General features: G+C 42.5%; 2 protein-coding genes across 6 annotated transcripts; one reads left to right on the top strand and one right to left on the bottom strand.

Moving 5' to 3' along the window:
• Window positions 1-4,197: 4,197 nt before the first annotated feature.
• Window positions 4,198-15,400, top strand: LOC103433261 (F-box/LRR-repeat protein At1g67190-like). Of its 5 annotated transcripts, XR_011575399.1 has the most exons (4): window positions 4,213-4,394; window positions 4,782-6,308; window positions 14,757-14,872; window positions 15,133-15,400. XR_011575399.1 is itself a non-coding variant. In XM_070812160.1 (3 exons), exons 2-3 carry the CDS (start codon window positions 4,989-4,991, stop codon window positions 6,237-6,239), a joined length of 1,011 nt encoding a protein of 336 aa, XP_070668261.1. In that variant the 5' UTR covers window positions 4,213-4,394; window positions 4,782-4,988; the 3' UTR covers window positions 6,240-6,451. The 5 variants fall into 5 exon arrangements, 4 of the variants coding, with proteins under 4 accessions (XP_008369726.3, XP_070668261.1, XP_070668260.1 ...); XM_070812160.1 differs by lacking the exons at window positions 14,757-14,872; window positions 15,133-15,400 and having other exon boundaries at window positions 4,782-5,016; window positions 5,257-6,451; XM_008371504.4 differs by lacking the exons at window positions 14,757-14,872; window positions 15,133-15,400 and having other exon boundaries at window positions 4,198-4,394; window positions 4,782-6,451.
• A 588-nt stretch (window positions 15,401-15,988) lies between these two features.
• Window positions 15,989-17,557, bottom strand: LOC103433292 (NDR1/HIN1-like protein 10). Its single transcript, XM_070812406.1, has 2 exons — window positions 17,009-17,557; window positions 15,989-16,141 (listed from the first exon to the last, which is right to left on the bottom strand). The coding sequence occupies exons 1-2, from the start codon at window positions 17,555-17,557 to the stop codon at window positions 15,989-15,991; spliced, it is 702 nt and encodes a 233-aa protein (XP_070668507.1).
• Window positions 17,558-18,388: the final 831 nt, after the last annotated feature.

The following is an 18,388-nucleotide window of genomic DNA, read 5'->3' as shown; positions in this document are numbered from 1 at the left end:
CAATCTCACTTATAGTAGTCTACCCTCGTCCACACATATTGTTGATCTCCTTTCGGAATCCAACTTTTTTTCCAATTGATGTAGGAATTAGTATTCATGTAATAGGGGACTCAAATAGGAGAGATATTTTTGAGTGTGCTCATAGCATGAGACGGTAAATCATATGTTATTATACAATTAGATAGACACATGGAAAAAAACAGAAATTCCTCCAATTACATAAGACTTGTGATGAACGACTCTGTGTTCTGGATATACTGAAAATTCTCCATATAAGATTCACCTCATCTTGAAAGAGGATTGCATTGGGAAACAAAAAAATTCCAGGTAATTGGAAATGAGAATTTTAACAAAAAACTCCCCGTACTGTTCACTTTAACAAAAAACCATATTTTTACACTAAAAAAATCAATCATGGTACTATTCATTTTACTCTTTATTTTGTCTTTATCGTTAAAACTCAAAATTTTCAAATCATTTTTGTTGATGCACAACACCGGAGGTCTTGGAACAACGTAAATCTGACCGTGAATCTGCAAGAAATGTAAATAACACAAGATGTATCGTGGTTCACCCCAAGGTTTAGGCTATGTCTACACTGATTATTGTATTTCTCTGAGAAGTGAGGGGAGTAAGGGAGAGAGCTTCTGAGGGTGAGAGAACTCTTCCCATAGCCTAAGAAATGGCCTCCCCTAATTGTGAGGGTGATGAGTCATTTTATAGAATAAGGGCTCCTCACTTATTACATATTTGTCAATTCCTTTATTACATAATTACATTTAAGTCATCTGAGTATTTATACGAGGTCTAAATACGGAAGCCCTAAGTATGGTACAAATAGTAGTCCCCCAAGTCTTAGGTCAAGATAGTCTTTTGGCTGGAGACTTGAAATTCAGTCCATGTGTGGGCCAAAGTAACTAGATGTTGTCTAGAGCTGAATACTCGATATGAGGCGGCGCTCAATGTGAAATGAGGCTCAACTAATTATAGCACATGTTGCGAGGCTGCTCAACTTGTGGCTTATGTTGCATTGGTTAGCTCGGCTTGTGGCATTTGAAGGTGAATGAGTCTCTTTTATAGAATAAGAGCTCACTCCTCAATACATAAATGATGGGCTAGAGTTGATGCTCGCAGCGAGGCGGTTGCTCAGTAGGCGACGATGCTCTCTAATGATGGTGAGGGAGTCTCTTTTATAAAATAATGACTCACTCCTCAATGCATGAATAATGGGCTAAAGTTGATGCTCTCTAATGATGGTGAGGGAGTCCCTTTTATAGAATAAGGGCTCACTCCTCAATACATAAGTGATGGGCTAGGTCCCCCAAGTATTTTGTATTTTTCATGAGGCTCGGTTGAGGCCTAATATATGGTATATAATGTAGTCCCCCAAGTTTTCAGTCAATAGAGTCTGTTGGCTGGAGACTTCAAATTGAATCCATGTATGAGCTGAAGTGGTGGTTGTTCGGAGGCAGTATTTGTATACCCTGCACTGAAGCTTTGTAGGTAAAGCTTTACAAGTGAAGCTTTGAAGCTAGAGCTCTGTAAATGAAGCTTTTGAAGCTAAAGCTCTGTAAATGAAGCTTTTGAAGCTAGAGCTTTTGTAAATGAAGCTTTTGAAGCTAGAGCTCTGTAAATGAAGCTTTTGAAGCTAGAGCTTTGTAAATGAAGCTTTTGAAGCTGATTGACATGAGTGATTTTCATGAATGTTTATGTTGATTGACATGAGTGATGCTCATGAATGTTTATGTTGATTGACATAAGTGATGCTCATGGATGTTAGTCATGAGTGATGCTCATGGATGTTGACATGAGTGATGCTCATGAATGTTGACATGAGTGATGCTCATGAATGTTTATGTATAAGTGATGCTCATGAATGTTTATGTATGATTTTGAAGTACTGGGTGTACTTTTTATCACCTGGTTGGTGGTAATAGCGGCAGGTTGCCGAATAATTTTGGAGTACTGGGCGTACTTTCTATTTTGGGCTTATGGGCCTTTGCCCTCCACACAACATTCCGACCCATTTATTTTGGGCTTTGCCCTTTTTTTTTTACTATTACCCTTTGATGGGGTTTATACAGATGTCTCCGAAAGATAAGGAAAATAAATTACATCATTAAAAAATAAAAGGAAGTTCATCCACAAACACGTGCAGCCTGGTCATGATTTCTCTTTATCCTCCTCCTTTTTCTTTTTCTTTAACATCATGGTGTCGTCTGTGAAGAATGGGAACATGCATGATGAAAGTTGGTGGGCATCTTCTGCGCTGTCATCATGCCAAGTTGATTCCTTTAATCAACAAAGAGCCTGGGTTGCTATGCATTAATTGCTCATTTTCCTGTAGCTTTACTGATGGTCTCCCTTTTCTTTTCTTTGCTTTTGCATGTGGGTGGTCGACAAAAGCCATCCGTGTGGGTGGTCAACTAAACCCTTCAGACTCACTATTTCCGTGTGCTCTCCACAAGTAAACAAAATCTGGTAAAGAAGTGGAGTATATTGCAAATTCTTTATGTCCTCGCCAGGGAAAAAGATGGGTATATTGAACGTTTCAAAAAGGCTACTGATGTATGGCCCCCAAAAGGATCCAGTTTTTGCTCTTTCTTGCAGAAGCTTCAAACCCAATTTCATTGCCCATTGTTCATCTGCCAAATGGTTCCACATTGTTCGATTTACTCATATTCAAAACTCACTACAGCCAGGAACTAGGCGAGCCAAATTGTCGAGAATAGAGTTGACACCATCTCCGTCGTTGGATTCAATTAAGCCAAATCTCAACGGTACGTGCTCCGGAAGAACAATTAGTTCGGAACCCTTTGGGATTTCCTCAAAAGCCATCAATCCAAGACCAAATGAAATATCTTGAGCCATCTTCACGGCCTCGTGCACGAACCCTCCTTCCCTACGGATCCACTTGATCAGGTCCGGCACGTGTGGAGCCAGGTGCGCAGGATAGGAGGCAGAGACAGCGCAAGTTAGAGGGCAGAAGGCGGTAAAGGAAGCTATTAACATCTTGGAAGCTGCCATGGTCGAGCCACACTTCAAGGCACTTAATCTTAGCATTTTTAGATGATACGACATCGTTGTGAGGTAATAATAAGTCTTGGTTGAAGAGAGAGTAGACGGTGGGTTTGATTTGACCGTTGGAGAAAATCTCGTCGGCTGAGACGAGCGACATCTGTGGGCCGAGTCCGACGGTGAGCCACGGCTGCTTGGGTGGCTTCTTGGCTTCGACAGGCGCCGTGTCCGAGCTCACTGGCGCCGCGAATGCAGCGGAGGGAGATGGTGATGACGAGAATTGGGACATTATCTGAAGTGATGGGATCGAAGTAGGAGTTTTGAGAAGCGGAAGCAGCGATGGCCATTGGGGAAGCAGACGGTGGCGATGGATGATAAGGAAGCAGCAGCGTTCATAATCTGGATGGGTCTTGGAGACTTGTGCAACGACAAGAACGGCAGAGATGTCAGGCTCGCGAACGCCAAAGTCACAATTTCTGGCCTCACATTCCACCTGAAAAGTCAACAGAGATTCACGGTGACTAAATCTGGGCTGACTGGGCCCAAGTAACTTCTCTATGGTCCAACCCAAATTTCCCAATGGTTTATTCTGGCTGGTGATGAAACAGTTTTGGGGTTTTTTAGGTGAGCAGATTCACGGTGGAGTGTGGTGAGATGGAAAAATGAAAGAGAACCGACATAGCTTTTTGTGTCGATTCCCACAGACGGCGCCAAATGTTGATGCACAAAACCGGAGGTCTTGGAACAACTTAAATCCGACCGTGAATATGCAAGAAATGTAAATAACACAAGATGTATCGTGGTTCACCCCAAGGTTTGGGCTACGTCCACATTGATTATTGTATCTCTCTGAGAAGTGAGGGGAGTGAGGGAGAGAGCTTTTGAGGGTGAGAGAACTCTTCCTATAGCCTAAGAAATGGCATCCCCTAATTGTGAGGGTGATAAGTCCTTTTATAGAACAAGGGCTCTTCACTTATTACATATTTGCCCCTTCCTTTATTACACAATTACATTTAAATCATCTGAGTATTTATACAAGGTCTAAATACGAAGATCCTAAGTATGGTACAAACAATTTTCATTAATTTTATTAATGGAAATCAAATTTTCATTTTCTCACGTGCGCAATTACTCTCCACTTTCCCACACGTGGTAGAGAAGAGAAGACCTTCCTTCGGTCCTTCCCCTGTTCTCATTGCAGAGTCAGACTCTTATTCTTCCCCAAAGGTCTGGTCTTTCAGACCAAGCAAGCAGGTTTTGGTTGGTTCGTCTCTCCATTCGTTTGTCCAGAACCATTGAATTCCGCATTCAAGTGATGATTGGGATGATAATCCCAATGACACTTGGCACTTTCGGGTTTTGATTTGCTTCCACGGGTAAGCCTGCTCTGGTTTTCTCAATGTTTCATCCATTTGATTATCTTTTTTATTACGTTAATTTTTGTTTAATTTAATTTTTATAGGTTTATGGGTTCTATGTGTTTTTGCTCGATTTAGTATGTTGATGCGAAGCTGTTGAAATTTGTTTGAATGATTGAATTGGGTTTATGTTATTGAGTTTGTTTGGATTCTTGTTATTGAATAGATATTGATCCAGTTCAAAATCTGCCAACTTTTGAATTGTTGACTTATTTGTAATGCCCAAAATACTGGATTTTTTCAATTTCTAGTAGCTAATCTTTGCTTTCCATGCTTAATTGTAGTGACAATTACTGATTGATTATTGGAAGTCCAAAATATTGATCTGAATTTTTGCATGTATAGATGACGTCGTGAATTATCTCGAAAAGATGGGAGATTGGTGTTTGGCATTGATGGTTCTTGGTTTTTCTTACCTTTTGTGAAAAACCCAGATGGAAGGTTTGACATTTCTGGATGGCTAATTGTGTGGTGTTGATTTTTAATCTTCATGGGGTACATTGAATTTTGAGAACAAGAGCTTCCCTCGGTTTTTGTTAGTTTTTTGTGTATATGGAGCACCTTCCAGTTGAAGTCATAGGTAACATACTATCCCGGCTTAAAGCTGCCCGAGATGTGGTGATTGCATCTGCGACTTGTAAGAAATGGAGAGAGGCTTGGCGCAACCACCTCCACACTCTTTCTTTTAATTCCAATGATTGGTCCGTCTATCATGATCTGACAACAAGTAGATTGGAAATTCTTATAACTCAAACAATTTTCCAAACTACATCATTGCAGTGTTTATCCATTTTAATGGATGAAGTTGATGAATTTTCAGCTGCCCCAGTGATTGCTTGGCTCATGTATACCCGGGACACTTTGCGGCAACTGCATTATAATGTGAGGACTACTCCGATTGTGAATATCATTGAGAAATGCAGTCGGCAGAAGCTTGAAGTCTTGGCATTGGCTTATAATTCTGTAACAGGTGTTGAACCCAGTTATGAGAAATTTCCATGCTTGAAGTCACTTTCGCTAAGTTATGTCAGTATCTCAGCATGGGATTTGAGCCTTTTGCTTACCGCATGTCCAAAACTTCAGAATTTGGCTCTTATTAATCCTGATATTGCCATGTCGGATGCACAGACAACCATGGAACTTAATAGTCCTTCTCTAAAAGATATCTATGTGGAAGCTGTCAGTTTGGATAAGTTCATACTAGAGGCTGATAGCATTGAGAATCTGCACCTGAAAGATTGTACCCTCGAGCTTTTTGAGCTTATTGGTAAGGGGTCACTGAGAGTTTTGCAGATCGATGATGTTAGTGTCCTCCATCTTGATATTGGTGATAACACAGAGAATCTTCAGATTGTGGATGTTAGCAGCTTCACTATCATGTGGCCAAAGTTCTATAACATGATCTCAAAATCGTCAAATTTAAAGAGGCTTCGGCTCTGGGGTGTTGTATTTGATGATGAGGATGGGGTTGTGGATTTGGAGACTGTTTCTTCTTGCTTCCCTCAGTTAAGCCACTTATCATTAAGTTATGACTTAAAAGATGTTTGTGGCTTGCAGGGGTCATCGCATTTGGAGAACGTGGTTGTGCTAGAACTTGGATGGACTATAATCAGTGAGCTCTTCTCAGACTGGGTGGCTGGATTTCTAGAAAGATGCCCTAATTTGAAGAAGTTAGTCATTTATGGGGTAGTTTCAGAAGCCAAATCCCATGAAGAGTGCCGAGTTTTAGCAAGCTTCACCTCTTCCATTGTCCGGCTGATGAGAAAATATCTGCATGTAGAGGTACAATTCGATTATGAATAGAAGACTAGAAGTCCTGCTGACTGAATTGGTGCCTGTTGAAATATTTGTTGAGCGTGATTGTACAATAAGGTACATGGCAGAACTTCATTATTCCTATCATCCTCATAAAAATATGAAAAAGGAAGCCCCTTATTTTCCGTACAAGATTATGCGTGCTGAGCAAATGTAAATTTACAGATTGTTTTGAAAATCAATTTTGTCTGTTTATTTCAGGCTTGTGTTTGTTTCATAATATTCAAAGGGAAAATTTCATATACAACAACAACAACAACAACAAAGCCTTTTCCCACTAAGTGGGGTCGGCTATATGAATCCTAGAACGCCATTGCGCTCGGTTTTGTGTCATGTCCTCCGTTAGATCCAAGTACTCTAAGCCTTTTCTTAGAGTCTCTTCCAAAGTTTTCCTAGGTCTTCCTCTACCCCTTCGGCCCTGAACCTCTGTCCCGTAGTCACATCTTCGAACCGGAGCGTCAGTCGGCCTTCTTTGCACATGTCCAAATCACCGGAACCGATTTTCTCTCATCTTTCCTTCAATTTCGGCTACTCCTACTTTACCTCGGATATCCTCATTCTCAATCTTATCCTTTCTCGTGTGCCCACACATCCCACGAAGCATCCTCATCTCTGCTACACCCATTTTGTGTACGTGTTGATGTTTCACCGCCCAACATTCTGTGCCATACAACATCGCTGGCCTTATTGCCGTCTTATAAAATTTTCCCTTGAGCTTTAGTGGCCTACGACGGTCACACAACATGCTGGATGCACTCTTACACTTCATCCATCCAGCTCGTATTCTATGGTTGAGATCTCCATCTAATTCTCCGTTCTCTTGTAAGATAGATCCTAGGTAGCGAAAACGGTCGCTTTTTGTGATCTTCGCTAAATTGCTCCGGTCATTAGTGTGGATAAATATATAAATGGATAGAGATAGGAAAGCAAACACAAGATGTACGTGGTTCACCCAGATTGGCTATGTCCACGGAATAGAAGAGTTCTCATTAATTGTGAAGGGTTTACACAAGTACATAGGTTCAAGCTCTCCTTTAGTGAGTACAAGTGAATGATTTAGTACAAATGACATTAGAGTACAAATGACATTAGGAAATATTGTGGGAGAATGATCTCGTAATCACGAAACTTCTAAGTATCGGAGTGTGGTATCATCTTGACTTGCCTTATCTGTCTCATAGGTAGATGTGGCAGCTTCTCTGGAAGTACTCTTCCTCCATCCAGGGGTGGTATCTTTAACTGGTGGAGATGCACAAGGTAATGTATCAATTTCACTTGAAGCTTACTTGTAGTTTCAGGCTTGGTCAAGCGCGATACAAACCATGTAGTAGGAGTCACCCAAGTCGCCGAGCTAGGGGATTTGCTGAAAGAGGTGACAGACAAGGTAAGCAATCAGAGCTCCGGCTGATTGTTCACCTTCTCCCCATCTTGCAGCAGCATGAAGGATAAAGAGAAGAAAAATGAGAAGAGATGATATGGGATACTTTTGCTTTTGAAGAAGTAACTTTCCACAGGCTTATTCTTGAACTGAGCTGGAGGGTTTTCTGGTTTCCTCCAGAGTATAAGGCCGACTGAAGAATTTGAGGGTCAAAACAAGTCCATCAAATCTAGAGTACGTTCGACCCTGCTGATATGGGATACTTTTTCTTTTGACAAAGTAATGGATGGATCGGCACGTGTGCTGTTACGCTTGTCTCCACATGCTTCCTTGTATCCTTCGCACTTGCCCTATCTGTTCCTCAAGCAGATGCGGTATCTTCCCTGGCAACATAAGATGTTGAAGATGAGTACTTGAGAGCAATGCCAGGTAAGTAATCAGGTAAGGGGTTCCAGGCTGTCAGTTCCTGGCTGGGAGCTTGATTTCAAGTGCTGACTGATTGCTCTCTTTCTCCTTGTCTTGCAGGTAAAAACAAGGCCAAAGGAAAAGACAGGGAAAAAGCATGATATGGGATACTCTTGCTTTTAACCCTGATGATATGAGATATTCTTGCTCTAGTATAGCTTGTTTGCAGAGGTATTATCGGGGGGAAAGAAAGCTGAATATTTCGAAAGGCTTCGTTGGGAGTGCCCTCTCAGATATGAGGAAGGGTTGAGCATTTTTGCAGGTCTGCCTGTCCGTTGGGGATGGAGGTCGACATATATAGGAGTCTCCCAAACAACAAGTAGTAATGCTATTCCTTTACCCTGCTTGGTCATAGCACGGTAGTGGGAGCTGCCAGCTTCACATGTTTTAACTCTGTCAGAGCACTTTGAAAAAGTGGTATGTGGTATCTGGCTCTCGAGATTCGGAGAACGATGCTTCTTCGATTTTTGAGAAAGCAATCATGGTGGGGGTCTGGCTCTCGAGATTTGGGGAGCAGTGTCTCTTCGATTTTTGAGAAAGTAATCATGTTGGGAGTCTGGCTCTCGAGATTCGGAAGGCGGTGCCTCTTCGATTTTGGAGTAAGCAATCTTGTTGGGAGTGTTTTCTCGGATGTGAGTAAAGGTTGGGCATGTTTGCTAGTCTACCTTGCCACGAAGCACGGAGGTTGACACACAGGGACTTTCCAATTATCCAGCAGTGGTACTGTTCCTTTACCCTTGTGGGTAATAATATGGTAGCTAGACCTTCAAAATTTATGTGTCTAAACTTTGTTAGTGCTGTTTCTTTGCTATTCTTTTACCCTTCTTGGTCAGAGCGATGTAGTGGGAGCTGCAAGCTTCACGTGCTCAACTTTGGCAGAGACTTTGACAAAGTTATCTGTGGTACCCATGAGCTATTGTTGCGTGTGGGAAGTGGGTGATTGAACAGTAAGATTCATGTGCTTTCTACTTCACCAGAAGTCTTCGACAGAATGCCCATAATTTCCGCAAAGCTGAGTGTGCGTGTGACAGGTGCTGACAAGGCTAGAAAAGAAGGTGCCTCTTCGATTTCTGAGATCGGCCCTCGTGGTCTCTGAGCAGCCCAGCTTTTGAGAAAGCGAGCGCCTCTTCGATTGATTCGGAGAACGATGCCTCTTCGATTTTTGAGAAAGCAATCATGCTGGGGGTCTGGCTCTCGAGATTCGGGGAGCAGTGTCTCTTCGATTTTTGAGAAAGTAATCATGTTGGGAGTGGCTCTCGAGATTCGGAGGGCGGTGCCTCTTCGATTTTGGAGCAAGCAATCTTGTTGGGAGTGTTTTCTCGAATGTGAGTAAAGGTTGGGCATGTTTGCTAGTCTACCTTGCCACGAAGCACAGAGGTTGACACACAGGGACTTTCCAATTATCCAGCAATGGTACTGTTCCTTTACCCTCTCTTCGATTTTTGAGAAAGTAGTCATGTTGGGAGTCTGACTCTCAAGATTCGGAGGACGGTGCCTCTTCGATTTTGGAGCAAGCAATCTTATTGGGAGTGTTTTCTCGAATGTGAGTAAAGGTTGGGCATGTTTGCTAGTCTACCTTGCCACGAGGCACATAGGTTGACACACAGGGACTTTCCAATTATCCAACAGTGGTACTGTTCCTTTACCCTTGTGGGTAATAATATGGTAGCTAGACCTTCAAAATTTATGGGTCTAAACTTTGTTAGTGCTGTTTCTTTGCTATTCTTTTACCCTTCTTGGTCAGAGCGATGTAGTGGGAGCTGCAAGCTTCACGTGCTCAACTTTGGCAGAGAACTTTGGCAAAGTTATCTGTGGTACCCATGAGCTATTGCTGCGTGTGGGAAGTGGGTGATTGGACAGTAAGATTCATGTGTTTTCTACTTCCCCAGAAGTCTTCGACAGAATACCCATAATTTCCGCAAAGCAGAGTGTGCGTGTGACAGGTGCTGACAAGGCTGGAAAAGTAGGTGCCTCTTCGATTTCTGAGATCGGCCCTCGTGGTCTCTGAGGAGCCCAGCTTTTGAGGAAGCGAGCGCCTCTTCGATTTCTGAGATCGGCTTTCGTGGTCTTTGAGCAGCCCAACTTTTGAGAAAGCAAACACCTCTTCGATTTATGAGATCAACCCTCGTGGTCTCTAAGCAGCCCGGCTTTTGAGAAAGCAAACGCCTCTTCGATTTCTGAGCAGGCGCCTCTTCGATGTCTGAAGCTCCGTCGAGTGCAGCTTTTTATAGGGCTGGCATTAAGTTCCAAAGCACACTTGAATCTCCACCAGTAGAAGCTCCATTCTTGCACTTCTAAGATCTTGATTTGTCCGACCTCTTCTCTCTTCAATACCTTTGAAAATGTCTGGCCCCTCCGACCGTCGTTTTGACTTGAACCTTGTTGAAGAGGCAGCCCCGCCTTCTCCAGACAACATATGGCGCCCATCCTTCGTCTCCCCTACTGGTCCTCTTACCGTTGGGGATTCCGTGATGAAGAATGATATGACCACTGCGGTGGTGGCCAGGAACCTTCTCACTCCCAAAGATAACAGACTACTTTCCAAACGGTCTGATGAGTTAGCTGTTAAGGATTCACTGGCTCTCAGTGTTCAGTGTGCAGGTTCTGTGTCTAATATGGCCCAACGCCTATTTGCTCGAACCCGCCAAGTTGAATCATTGGCGGCCGAAGTGATGAGTCTCAAACAGGAGATTAGAGGGCTCAAGCATGAGAATAAACAGTTGCACCGGCTCGCACATGACTATGCTACAAACATGAAGAGGAAGCTTGACCAGATGAAGGAAACTGATGGTCAGGTTTTACTTGATCATCAGAGATTTGTGGGTTTGTTCCAAAGGCATTTATTGCCTTCGTCTTCTGGGGTTGTACCGCGTAATGAAGCTCCAAATGATCAACCTCTGATGCCTCCTCCTTCTAAGGTTCTGTCCAGTACTGAGGCTCCGAATGATCCCCCTCCGATGCCTTCTCTTTCTGAGGCTCTACCGACTGCTGAGACTTCTCCTAAGCAACCTTTGTGAAGGCTCCATCTTGTTTGTTTATTTTGACTCATGTATATGTACATATTTGTAGCTTATCGGGGATATCAATAAATAAGTTTTCCTTCATTTCAACGTATTGTGTTAAATACACCAAAGCCTTCTTCGCTAAGTTCTTTGAATTTTCTTTTGTTAAAGCTTGTATGTTGAAGCTTTCTGAGTGGAGCATGTAGGTTGGGGTAGTGTTCCCTTAATTTTTCGAGTGAGGAAAACTTCTCGGTTGGAGACTTGGAAAATCCAAGTCACTGAGTGGGATCGGCTATATGAATCTTAGAACGCCATTGTGCTCGGTCCTGTGTCATGTCCTTCGTTAGATCCAAGTACTCTAAGTCTTTTTTTAGAGTCTCTTCCAAAGTTTTCCTAGGTCTTCCTCTACCCCTTCGGCCCTGAACCTCTGTCTCATAGTCGCATCTTCTAATCGGAGCGTCAGTAGGCCTTCTTTGCACATGTCCAAACCATCGTAACCGATTTTCTCTCATCTTTCCTTCAATTTCGGCTACTCCTACTTTACCCCGGATATCCTCATTCCTAATCTTATCCTTTCTCGTGTGCCCACACATCCAACGAAGCATCCTCATCTCCGCTACACCCATTTTGTGTACGTGTTGATGCTTCACCGCCCAACATTCTGTGCCATACAGCATCGCCGGCCTTATTGCCATCCTATAAAATTTTCCCTTGAGCTTCAGTGGCATACGGCGGTCACACAACACGCCAGATGCACTCTTCCACTTCATCCATCCAGCTTGTATTCTATGGTTGAGATCTCCATCTAATTCTCCGTTCTTTTGCAAGATAGATCCTAGGTAACGAAAACGGTCGCTCTTTGGTATTTCTTGATCTCCGATCCTCACCCCTAACTCGTTTTGGCCTCCATCTGCACTGAACTTGCACTCCATATATTCTGTCTTTGATCGGCTTAGGCGAAGACCTTTAGATTCCAACACTTCTCTCCAAAGGTTAAGCTTTGCATTTACCCCTTCCTGAGTTTCATCTATCAACACTATATCGTCTGCGAAAAGCATACACCAAGGAATATCATCTTGAATATGTCCTGTTAACTCATCCATTACCAACGCAAAAAGGTAAGGACTTAAGGATGAGCCTTGATGTAATCCTACAGTTATGGGAAAGCTTTCGGTTTGTCCTTCATGAGTTCTTACGGCAGTCTTTGCTCCTTCATACATATCCTTTATAGCTTGGATATATGCTACTCGTACTCCTTTCTTCTCTAAGATCCTCCAAAGAATGTCTCTTGGGACCCTATCATACGCTTTTTCCAAATCTATAAAGACCATGTGTAAATCCTTTTTCCCATCTCTATATCTTTCCATCAATCTTCGTAAGAGATAGATTGCCTCCATGGTTGAGCGCCCTGGCATGAACCCGAATTGGTTGTCCGAAACCCGTGTCTCTTGCCTCAATCTATGCTCAATGACTCTCTCCCAGAGCTTCATTGTATGACTCATTAACTTAATACCCCTATAGTTCATGCAATTTTGTACGTCGCCCTTATTCTTGTAGATAGGCACCAAAGTGCTCGTTCGCCACTCATTTGGCATCTTCTTCGTTTTCAAAATCCATTGAAAAGGTCAGTGAGCCATGTTATACCTGTCTCTCCCAAAACTTTCCACACTTCGATTGGTATATCGTCTGGGCCTATTGCTTTTCTATGCTTCATCTTCTTCAAAGCTACAACCACTTCTTCCTTCCGGATTCGACGATAAAAAGAGTAGTTTCTACACTCTTCTGAGTTACTCAACTCCCCTAAAGAAGCACTCATTTCATGTCCTTCATTGAAAAGATTATGAAAATAACCTCTCCATCTGTCTTTAACCGCGTTCTCTGTAGCAAGAACCTTTCCATCCTCATCCTTGATGCACCTCACTTGGTTTAGGTCCCTTGTCTTCTTTTCCCTTGCTCTAGCTAGTTTATAGATATCCAACTCTCCTTCTTTGGTATCTAGTCGTTTATACATATCGTCGTAAGCCGCTAACTTAGCTTCTCTGACCGCTTTCTTCGCCTCTTGCTTCGCTTTTCTATACCTTTCACCATTTTCATCGGTCCTCTCCTTGTATAAGGCTTTACAACATTCCTTCTTAGCCTTCACCTTTGTTTGTACCTCCTCATTCCACCACCAAGATTCCTTTTGGTGTGGGGCAAAGCCCTTGGACTCTCCTAATACCTCTTTTGCTACTTTTCGGATACAACTAGCCATGGAATCCCACATTTGGCTAGCTTCCCCCTCTCTATCCCACACACATTGGGTGATTACATTCTCTTTGAAAATGGCTTGTTTTTCTTCTTTTAGATTCCACCATCTAGTCCTTGGGCACTTCCAAGTCTTGTTCTTTTGTCTCCCTCTTTTGATATGTACATCCATCACCAACAAGCGATGTTGATTAGCCACGCTCTCTCCTGGTATAACTTTGCAATCCTTACAAGTTATACGATCCCCTTTCCTCATTAGAAGAAAATCTATTTGTGTTTTTGACGACCCACTCTTGTAGGTGATCACATGTTCTTCTCTCTTCTTAAAGAAGGTGTTGGCTAAGAAGAGATCATATGCCATTGCAAAATCCAAGATAGCTTCCCCATCCTCGTTTCTCTCCCCAAAACCATGGCCACCATGAAAACCTCCATAGTTGCCTGTCTCCCTGCCCACGTGTCCATTTAGATCTCCTCCTATAAATAACTTCTCCGTCTGAGCAATTCCTTGCACCAAGTCTCCAAGGTCTTCCCAAAATTTCTCCTTCGAACTCGTATCCAACCCTACTTGAGGTGCGTACGCACTAATCACATTGATAAGTTCTTGTCCTATTACAATCTTGATTGCCATGATTCTATCTCCTACCCTCTTGACATCTACAACATCTTGTGTCAAGGTCTTGTCCACGATGATGCCAACACCGTTTCTCGTTCTATTTGTGCCCGAATACCAAAGTTTAAACCCTGAGTTTTCTAGATCATTTGCCTTACTACCAACCCACTTAGTTTCTTGTAGGCACATAATATTTATCCTTCTTCTCACCATAACTTCCACTACTTCCATAGATTTTCCCGTTAAGGTTCCTATATTCCACGTTCCTAAACGCATTTTGCTCTCTTGAACTCTACCCTTCTGTCCTAGCTTCTTCACCCTCCCCCGTCTAATAGGATCAAAGTACTTCTTTTGTGTGTCCCGTGTAAAGTTGATAGGAGCATATGCTCCCAAACAACTTTGAGTGGAGTCGTTCGAAAAGAAGTTTCTACGGCCCCCTTGCTCATTTAACACTGCATCCGGGTGCCGATGGAGATACAGCGACCCTTGCTCACTTATCACTGTGCTCGGGCCACACAGCGCGCCACTTACGGGTGACGCCCTAGCTTTAGCGCGATTTTGTTCTGGATTCATTTTCATAAGGATTCGACGTGATCATGGAGTGCCGGCTGTCGACTACCTGACGCCCTCCCCCTCCTCCTTTATTCGGGCTTGGGACCGGCAATGTAAAATTACATAGGCGGAGTTAAAGGGAAAATTTCATATACTGAAGATTATTTCGTTTTAGCTTATGTGCTATGTTTTCAATTTGTTAGGTACTGTCCTTGATAATTCCATTGTATTTCACCATGTCTTTGTTTTTGTAGCGCGGTTAATTTTTGAATAATTTTGGATTGAAGCCGCTTATGGTACTTCTATATGACTACCAAACTGAATATGGTGCGTGGGTTTGGTATCATTTATCGCCCCCTTGCTTGAACAGGTGAGCTCCTCTACTTCCACAACTCAATGGATTATGGCATTATTTTAATTTTTAACTGATTGTAAGATGACCGAATTAGTGTATGCTTAAATTCTAAGGAAAACTAATAAAAAGGGCTTAAAAACTTTGAGTTTTAATGATAAGGACAAAATAAAGGGTAAAGTGAATAGTACCAGGATTGACTTTTTAATGTAAAAATGTGATTTTTCGTTAAAGTGAACAGTACGAGGTGCTTTTCGTTAAAGTTCCCTAAATTCTAGGGATGACCATCAACATGTTGAGGCATTTTTACGTTCTCCAAAACAAATGTTGGGTTGAGTTGTAATCAACGTGGAAGATTGTGTATGAAAAGTTTACTTCATTACCCATTTAGTCGAGATTAGATTAGAGATTTTTTATGCTTTGTGGATTGATTTTGTACATCTACTCCTTGCTAGATGAGAATAACCATTTGTTACAATAAAACGTTGGAATTACATCCTTAATTTATTCCTCACATTAGCTTGAGCAAGGATCAAGCTCATGACATCTTCGACTGGTTTACCTTTCGCAGCCCCTCACTGCACACATTATTGCTCAAGAGTATAGCTGCTGCTATAGAATCCAATTCCACCACGAGATAGTGAAAACCGTCACCAAAAAATTAAACACTGCTTGACCTCCCCATAGTACAGTAGCCAAATATGTTATATTCATTTCGAACTGTAGCCCCAACTTTCGTCGACCGGCCATCAGTATTTAGGTTAAAAGAGCCTGTGGCGGCTTCTCCCACCTGCAGCAACTGAGTGTTCCTCTCTGCACTTAGAGCCCTAGTGAGGCTTCACGGCCATTACATATTCCTCTCTGCACTCAGATCTTTACATGTTTCTTTTACTTCTCTGTATGACTACGTTAAAACGCGTCCTGTTATTATGATTTTTTGCACTGTACCGTACATCTCAGGGTTCTGTGTAGTCTACAGGATCTGTCAAGATATGAACATTCCTGCACATTGTGGCCTCGAAACCACAAGCGGATGTTTCATTAGGACTTAAAGGAACCTGCAGCTTGCAGTCTATTGTGCTAGATGGGAACCCGGTTGTCTTGGAATTCATTTACCCAGCTCTTGGAATTCATTTACCCAGCTCTTTCCCGAAGAGCAAGATGCACACCGATACTGTAAACGCCTGTAGCAGTTTCCAAATTAAACTGGGAAAAGTCATTTTCCTCAAACACCACCAACCGCTGCCCTTCAAGAACTGCATACAAAATGCTCGTGTTCTTGGTGGCCTTGGTAAAATGGTGCCAAAGTCAAATTCACGATAGCAAACCTGTTCTTTTCTATAGTTAGCAATGACTTGAGTGCAAGGTTGTAGTTGAGAGTAGTGTTTCTGGTGTCGGTGTCGGTGTCGGTGGAGCTGAATTGGGTCAGAGGCGGTGGCGATGGTGACTTTGGGCTCGTCGGAAGTTAAGATGTAGCAGATAATGGGTTAGGCAGAGAAAGGTGCTGCAGAGTAGGCACAACCTCCTCCAGACATGGCTGAGAGAAAAAGAAGCAAGTGCAGTGAGAGATGGAAAAGTATACAGCACAATAAAGGGTAGTTTTTGGCTTTGTCTAATTTAAATGATTAAATAGTGGAACTTCCAAGGAACCTTTTTGGGTTAGGGGGAATTGCCAAAGTTACTGATTGGAACTAGTTTCCAGCCCCTTAACTTGTTTCTATTTGTTGCGAATCTGCGTAGTCAAGTCGGTTAGAACGGTGTTCTTACCCAATCAAGTTCGAAGCCCCTTTCCGTAGTTTGAAAAATTGCATAAATGTAGCCATGGGCCTTTTGAGAGTGCTTATGTAGGAAGTAATGCTCGGAAGTACTTTTGCTGGAGTTACTTTTGTTAGAAGCACATTTCTTTTTAAGTTTCTAAAAAATTAAGTGCTTCTTGAAAATGTACTCAGAAGCAATTCTAGAGGAAGCTGCTGAGTTAAAAAATTATCACAATTAATCATACAAGAATTTATCAACGACAATTTGATACATCAGGGATGAGTTTGTTGAAAAGGGTCATATTTTCTGGATCGAAAATCGCAAATCCGTGGCTTGTCTTTAGGATTCGCGGAGGACATGGACATTCCTGCACTTTGTGGGATTGAAACCACTCACGGATGCGTTGTTAGAACTCACAGGAACCTTCAGCTTGCAGTCGATGTTGCTAGAACCATAATCTGATGTCTTGACCTTGCCGTACTTGGCTTTTACCCGAAGATAAATCTCCACATCAATACTGTAAACACCGGCAGCAGTCTCCGAGTTAAACTGAGAAAGGTCGTGTTCCCCAAATGCCACCCACTGCTGACCTTCAACGAGTACATGGTTTAAAGTGGTCGTGTTCTTGCGGCCTTGGTAAAATGGCTCCAAAGGCAATGTCACATTAGCGAACCTCTTTTTTCTGTAGTTGGCAAAGACTTGGATGCGGCGGTAGTATATGCCAACCCTTTTGTTGGGGTTTCGGATGGTGACGTTGAGCGCGAGATTGTAGTAGAGAGTGTTGTCGGTGTTGGTGAAGTTGAATCGGGTTAGAGAGGCATTGGAGACGGTGAATTTAGGCTCTTTGGGAAGGAAGATCAACCAGAATATGAATGTGGTTAGGCACAGGCAGAGGAAGGCCTGCCCGACGAAGTAGAGGCAGCGTGTGCCGCACTTTGGAGTCATTGCACGAGAGAAAGAACAAGAAAAGTGGTATGAGATGGAGTTGCATATGAGGTATCGTCTTGTATATATAACACAAAAGGGTGGATTTCGGCTTTGTACATATGAAAAATCTTAATTACTAGCTAGTTAATTGACCGCTGCCAGCCATTGACAGAAAGGTATGTATATCTAGCAATTGACTTTGTTGGAAATGTCTCGAGGAACTTCCAAAGAGTACTTCTGGTCTGGAGGAACTTCCGAGGTTGTTCAATCCGGGTGTCGCCTAATCGCCAAAAGAATCGAAATACCTTCTGTTTTACTGATATAATTAGTTAAATTTTTTCTATGCAGAAGCACATGGAGGAAGAGGGTTTTCGATACTTGATTGAAGTAGTTTCTGGTAGTTATGTTGGAAGCTGTGAGAGAATGCACAATCAAAGACGTGAATGAAGGGTTGAGTTGGGGGAAAAGGTTTACGAGACTGCGATTCGAGAGTTAGTTGTGACGACTTTTTGGTCCCTGAGAATAACATAACATTGAGAAATTATTCAGTGTGTGTGACAATAACGCTACTTGGAAACGCAAGATGCTGAGCACTATGATAAGTTGAATTGCTTCATATAATTTAAGCACAATTCTAAAAAAACTTAGCCTGAAGTATCAGGATCAGAAAAGATTTTAACATTCCCACACTTAGTAATGTTGAAACCACCAGCAGAGGTTTCATTAACATTCGAAGGAACCTTCAGCTTGCAGTTGATTTTCCGTGACGGCGTGTAATAGCTTGTCTTCAACTCGCCAAACTTAACACTTACTTTTACAACAAGCTGAATATCGATGTTGTATACAACG

Source organism: Malus domestica, chromosome 14, assembly GCF_042453785.1.
Source record: "Malus domestica chromosome 14, GDT2T_hap1".
Lineage (NCBI taxonomy): Eukaryota > Viridiplantae > Streptophyta > Magnoliopsida > Rosales > Rosaceae > Malus > Malus domestica.
This window is presented reverse-complemented; position numbering and strand designations above follow the sequence as displayed.

What these genes read in the sequence shown, in the direction of transcription:
- LOC103433261 (XM_008371504.4), top strand. Translation starts at nt 4,989, where the DNA reads ATGGAGCACCTTCCAGTTGAAGTCATAGGTAACATACTATCCCGGCTT.
- LOC103433292 (XM_070812406.1), bottom strand. Translation starts at nt 17,557, where the DNA reads ATGACTCCAAAGTGCGGCACACGCTGCCTCTACTTCGTCGGGCAGGCC. An exon ending in TGAGTTCTAACAACGCATCC is followed by an intron (nt 16,142 to 17,008) that starts GTGAGTGGTTTC and finishes CATTTTACCAAG; the next exon opens with GCCACCAAGAACACGAGCAT.